This window comes from Ursus maritimus, unplaced genomic scaffold (assembly GCF_017311325.1).
Source record: "Ursus maritimus isolate PB19 unplaced genomic scaffold, ASM1731132v1 scaffold_28, whole genome shotgun sequence".
NCBI lineage: Eukaryota > Metazoa > Chordata > Mammalia > Carnivora > Ursidae > Ursus > Ursus maritimus.
Genome location: NW_024425341.1, coordinates 2719555 through 2725554, shown reverse-complemented (window position 1 = coordinate 2725554; position 6000 = coordinate 2719555). Strand labels below are relative to the sequence as shown.

General features: G+C 50.7%; 1 protein-coding gene across 1 annotated transcript in view; it reads right to left on the bottom strand.

The window, feature by feature from the left end:
- The window catches only part of ANK1 (ankyrin 1), a 130762-nt gene that overhangs the window by 67879 nt on the left and 56883 nt on the right, over positions 1-6000 (bottom strand). The window contains exons 3-5 of the mRNA XM_040643221.1: positions 5338-5436; positions 733-831; positions 159-257 (exon numbers count right to left, since the gene is read on the bottom strand). Of these exons, the coding sequence (XP_040499155.1) occupies positions 159-257; positions 733-831; positions 5338-5436 (297 nt within the window). The remainder of the gene's footprint in view (positions 1-158; positions 258-732; positions 832-5337; positions 5437-6000) is intronic.

Genomic DNA, 6000 nt, shown 5'->3' with positions numbered 1-6000 from the left:
GGATTAGTGCCGTGATCCGAAGGGAAAGAGCACGCAATGACACTCCACAATGATTGCAACAAAGGAAGCTCTCAAGGCATGTCCCGGGAATGCACACCCCCAATGGTGTCCTACTCCCGGGGTGTTCAGCAGGGAGGCCATTTGCCCAAGGTACTTACTTCTGTGGCTACATTCTGATTAGCTCCATTTTCCAGTAAAAACTTAACCACTTCCAAGTGATTCTCTTGTGCTGCCATGTAGAGGGGTGTAAAGCCTTTCTGTAGACCAAGAGCAAAGTCATTAACATTCACCCACAAGATGAGAGATGCCAAACCCAGTGCAAAATCCTCACAACTTGAGGACAACTCTCTCTTCTTCCTATTTTCACCTAGCCCACTGGGCCACGTCCCCACCTGTGTCTCTTGGTGGAAAAACTCAGGCTTTGAAATGGCTTAGTGGGATTATTACAAAAGGCCACCAGGTGGGGGCGACACTCCATGGAAATCAGCCTCTTGCACACACATCCCCTCTACTTTCACTCCCTTCCTCGCGAACCCCCCGTGTCCCACGCACCCCTAAACATGCTTTCTCTCCCCAGGTAAACCGTAGTTAGACATATTGTTTGGCTGGTTACCTGAACAGAGGTAGACACACATTGCTGATTAATCTAGACCACGTGCCCACAGTACAACAGAAATGCAAGCGGAGAAGAAGGGCAATGCCTCCTGGCCCGGGACCCCACAGGGCCATTACCTGTGACTGGGCGTTGACATTGGCGCCATAGTTGACCAGCTCCCGGACCACCTCATCCTGACCAGCGAGGGCGGCGATGTGCAGAGCCGTGTTCCCTTTCTGAAACACACGGGGGAGAGGAAGCAGAGGAGGTTTCCCACCCAGCTGTCCACAGTACCGTGACGGTCAAAGGTAAAGTCACCACTAAGGGTACACTAACAAGGGTGTGGGTTGGGGTGGAGGACAGTGGACTTTCTTTACAGCCAAAAGGGATAGAGAGCACGCAGTGTGCCCAACCCTTTATACACCTTGAAACAGTACTGAAAGCCCAAGGAGGAAAACCCTTCCCGTTCTCCACACAGAAAAAATCACGCTAAAGAATAAAGAAGCCACTTCTCAACACCTGGTCTGCTGCCCGCAGACGCAGCGTTCTGTCAGCGGCTGACAGACCGTCGGCCTTCCTCAGGACGCACGCTGAAAGGCGTGCCAGGCAAGCCGGCCTTCTGTGGACGTCCAGCTCCTCACGAGCTGTGACTCTGCAGGGTGACACAGAGCCCCACGAGGCCCGGAGCTACGGGGAAGGAGGCCGCAGAGGCTGCGGGCTCGGCGCCCTTCACCTGAAGCTGGGCCAAGGGGGACAGGGGAATGAGAGGTGAAGAGAAGGAAGGGCAGAAAAATGTAAAGGGACTGGGGGTAATAAAATGAACTCCATAATGCATGTAGGGAAGGGAAGAAAAATATGGACGTAGATGGGGGAAATAGGGAAATCTTGCCGAGGAAGTGACAAAAAAACACTATTTGAAATATCAATCAATAAAATACATATAATGAGCAAGGCCTTTCCCAAATAAGAGAGGAGACAAAAGCCAGAGAGAATAAACACTAGAAGAAAAGGCAGTACACAAGTGTTTTAAAGTAAATATTTTAGGGGCACCTGGGTGGTGCAGTCAGTTAAGCTTCCGACTCTTGGCTTCTTCGGCTCAGGTCATGATCTTGGGGTTGTGAGATCAAGCCCCGTGTCAGGCCCCGTGCTGGGCATGAAGCCTGCTTAAGATTCTCTGTCTCCCTCTCCCTCTGCCCCTCCCCCACCTATAAATAAATAAATAAATAAATAAATAAATAAATAAATAAAGTACGTAAGTAAGTAAACTTTTAAAAAGCTAAAACCCTTTATAGGGACTAAGAAAGCAGGCAGGTGGGGCGCCTAAGTGGCTCAGTCGTTAAGCATCTGCCTTCAGCCCAGGGTCCTGGGTTCGATCCCCATATGGGGCTCCTCTGCTGGGAGCCTGCTTCTTCCTCTCCCACTCCCCCTGCTGTGTTCCCTCTCTCACTGGTGTCTCTCTCTCTGTCAAATAAATAAATAAAATCTTAAAAAAAAAAAAATAAAGAGAAAGAAAGAAGGCAGGTTCTGAGCAGGTGGCTGGAACACTCAGATTTTCTTGTCCGGATCCGTTCTGGGTATTAAACCGTTGCTGGGTGGGGTTCAGCTCTGGCAGGCTGCGTGTGATCAGGAATGCCAGCCTTCCTGCCAGTCTCCCTCCTGCCTCCCGGAGGTCCTGGGGCTGGAATACAGGCACACTCTCCACTGGCACCCCTGCTCAGTGAGAGGCAGGCAGGACGGGCCCCCCCACAGCTTCTGTCCACAGGGCAGGCAGGAGAAACAGGACCAGTCTGGGCCCATCTGTCTCTCTGCTATTTAAGGAGCAGAGATCCCAAACGAACTCATGTTTTTGTAGTTCAGATGGTATATAATTTACCTAAACTACATAAACACTTGCTAAGCCATCTTAGGCAACTCAAGCCCCGACAAGTAGGGACTTCAAACTCAGTCCACACACGGGGGCCATCTGTCACTGGGAGAAAAGTGTCCTCACCTGGCGGAACAGAGCAGCACGGGCACCAAGCCTTGTGGCCCCCCGGCCACTGCTGCCCCAGGCCCCCGCAAGTGGGAGAGACAGCCCACTGCAGGCACCTGGGGCCTGGAGGGGGCTCAGCTCTTTGTTCCTAAACAAAGTGTGGCCTGTATCAGGCAGGAGAGTCCTGCTTGTCGCCTCCCAAATTTGTCTTTTTGACTTCTCCTTAATTCTATTTGATAAACCAAAGGTTCTTCCCAAATATCTGTCAGAGAGTAAGTGCCAGAAATGAAGGTATGGATGCTAATTAATCATTTTTCATGGAAGCAAAGAGCTTACATTTAGAGGCCTTGGCACCTGGGTCCGACTCACTCACTGTACCAAGTGGGACACGGCTTTTGGCACCAGAACCTTCTCTAGAAATCAGGACTCAGAACTCCAAGTCTCCCCATTTAGAAGGAAGTGTGCTGTGCCCATTCATGCGTCTGCTACACACCGAGCACATGCGTGTTATGCGTTGGTCCAGGCGTGGGAGTATCGAGATGGCAGACACTCAGGCTCCTTGCCCTCAAGAAGCAATGTCAGATGTTGCTTTCCATCTGCCCCTCTCTGCCTGAAATCACACGACAGCAGAGCTCTTCCCATAGAAACCCATGGGGGTGGGGGTGGGGGTGGGGGCAGATGGGCCCTCGTGGAACCCTCGCTGTGGATCCTGGCCCACCTTCTGGATCTGGGCTGAGGGCATCATGGGTGATGGGTAAGAGCAAAGGGGGGACTGTGGGAAACAGACCCCCCAACTACAGACACATGCACACAGTGCAAGGTGCAAGAGGGCCCCTGGCCTGGGATGAGGGTCACAGGGCAAGGAGTTGGGGCCCCTGTTTTCTCCATCCCTCCCTCTGCATGAAGGAACATGCCCTCGAAGGAGCAAAAAAAAAAAAAATTTCTTAGCTACATGTGATCCACAAAGCCCCCTTTGTCCCCTGGTAGGGAGTCCCGGATCCTGGAAGGGAGGTGGCTGGGGCAGGTGCCAGGTAGCCGTGAGCAGGGAGATGCGGGCTTTCTCCCCCACCACCAGCCTAGAGGCTGAGCACAGGCCTCTGAGAGCCAGAGACGGGAGGATGGGGACAAGAATGCTTTTGTTTTGTGCTTTTAAAATTTCTAAGCACAGTTTAGGAAACTATATCGGTTTTGGCTTTTTTACTCTTTTCTTTTTTTAATCTTTCTCATGCTTGCGAGACCCATTAGAGTTCCCCAATCTGCTACGACTCAGGCTCAGCCCACGGTTTCTGCTTCACCTTTTTTCCTCCCTCTGTGTGGCATTCAGAAACCACGTTGGCTGACAAAATGTCTATAAATAACAAAGACACACCAAGCGTTCGCTTGCAAAATAACAATCAAAGGGGGAAATTCAGCGAGAGCGAAAGCACTGGAGCACGCTGTTGGCGCAGCTCCTGGGGCCGCGCCAGGGGAAGAGGAGCCCGCAGATGGCGCGCTGCTGGCAGCCAGGTACGGGGGAGCGCCAGAAGGAGAACGAACTGCATCCCCTTCGTCCACAGAAGGAGGGTGGAAACAACTGGTACTTGTCAGGAAAAAAAAAAAAAAAAACCACACAGACATCCAGAAAGAACAAGTCTTGTCTATTTCACCGGCACGATCTCTTCACCTTCGGGAACTGACATGAAAATTACAGAATTTTACTGCCAGGGATGACTGTACCTTCATAATATTTGGGTGATGCACTTCATAACTATTATATCTGGCGTCTACGTACTGTTCTTCCAGTTCTGTGCTGGAGAGAACCGCCCGGAACTGAAATTGAGGCTGGGTGTGAGACCACGGATAAGGAACAGCAAATGGAAAGAAAGAGGCTGGCGGCCCAAAGCCAAGAGGAAAAAGGCGGGAAGTAACTGGGAAGAAAGAGGAGAGGAAGCAGTACGCAAGTCAGCAGAGAGAGGTGAGTTTTTGGTGTCGATTTGTTTTCAAGTGCCGGTGGCAGCCTCTTGCTTGCTAAGCAAACGGGATGGATGGATGTAAGAAATAAGACCGATTTTGCAAGCTGTAGATGCATAATTTTGTGACTGTGGTTTCTGGGCTTCTGTCACTGGGGCTACGGGGAAGAGCATGTTGGTGTGGGGGCTGTGACGTCAGCCTTTGCCCAGTGCCTCCTAATAGGAGAAGAGAAGGCTGTTCAGGGCAATCAGGGAGGGGAGGAAGTCAGTGTGGAGCTGACCAAGGAGACTGCTGGAGAAGAATAACTGCGAGGGTCTGGCCCTCTTCTCCCTGCCGCAGTAGCAACACAGCCACCAGTATTTGCTGATGCCTGTTTGTTTGTCATCTGAATCCTGAAACCAAGAATTATCATCCCCATTTTACAGATGAGGGAGTTGAGACTTCTCACTAGCTAACAAGTCACAGAGTATGAAGGATCTCTGCTGGGATTTGGACCCCAGGCACCTGACAGTGGGGTTTCCAGCGCTCTTAGCCCCCTGGAGGAGTCAAAGACCCCAAGAAAACAGAAAGCCATGAAAAGGGCTCTATTTCTAGGTTTATAATCTAGTGAGGAGGATAAAGTAAAAGCCCACTGACTCTTTGTGGAAATAGGGTCCTGTGCTTTTCAGGCGACTTCAGGGATGCCTAGAACTGGGAAGCGATGGGAAGGACAAGAGAAATTCAGAAGCCCGTTTGGGTTTCTGTCAAGTTTGGGGCAATACATGAGGGACCCCCACACTTGAATTATCAATGAAAAGCTCCCGCTCCTTAAGAGACATACCTTGGTTGTCGTTTCTAGAATGATTTCTTTGTGCAGAAGTTCAACCACCATCTTCACGTGGCCTTCTTTAGAGGCCAGGTGCAAGCCGTTCAGCCCATTCTGTAAAGAGCAGAGAGGCAGGAAGAGTGTGGTTAGGGGACTCTGCATTCTGTTCCAGCAGCTGGGATGAGGCCACTTCCCTGTGAAGAGATGTGTGACGGACCAGAAGGGAAGAACGGGAGGGGCCCTGGTGGCGCTGGCCCAGCCTCTCCGAGCTCTTTTCCGCAGAAGCACCAGATAATAGGAACGCAGGGCAATAACAAGACCACCACTCCCTGGACTCATCTCCATCAGAAGTGTGGGGAAGCTCTCACTAAGGCAGTGGGTAACCCTGAAATTCAGATCTTGGCCAGGCTTTTGGCGATCACGTCATGGAAGTTCTATAGCTTTAACCCCCTGGTTAATTTTCATGGCAGCAAGCAGTAAAAGCAAGGGGCAACACCAGTGTATCCCAAACATTTGTAGACATAGATGCATATTTAGTAAAAAAAAAAAAAAAATTCTGAAATAAGGTCTTTTGAGAATTAAATACCACCAACCACCCAGCCATAAGACTTCCTCGACAGAAGAATCGGTATTAAAATGGTCCCTTGGCCACTTTGCCATTTCAAATGCGGTCAATCT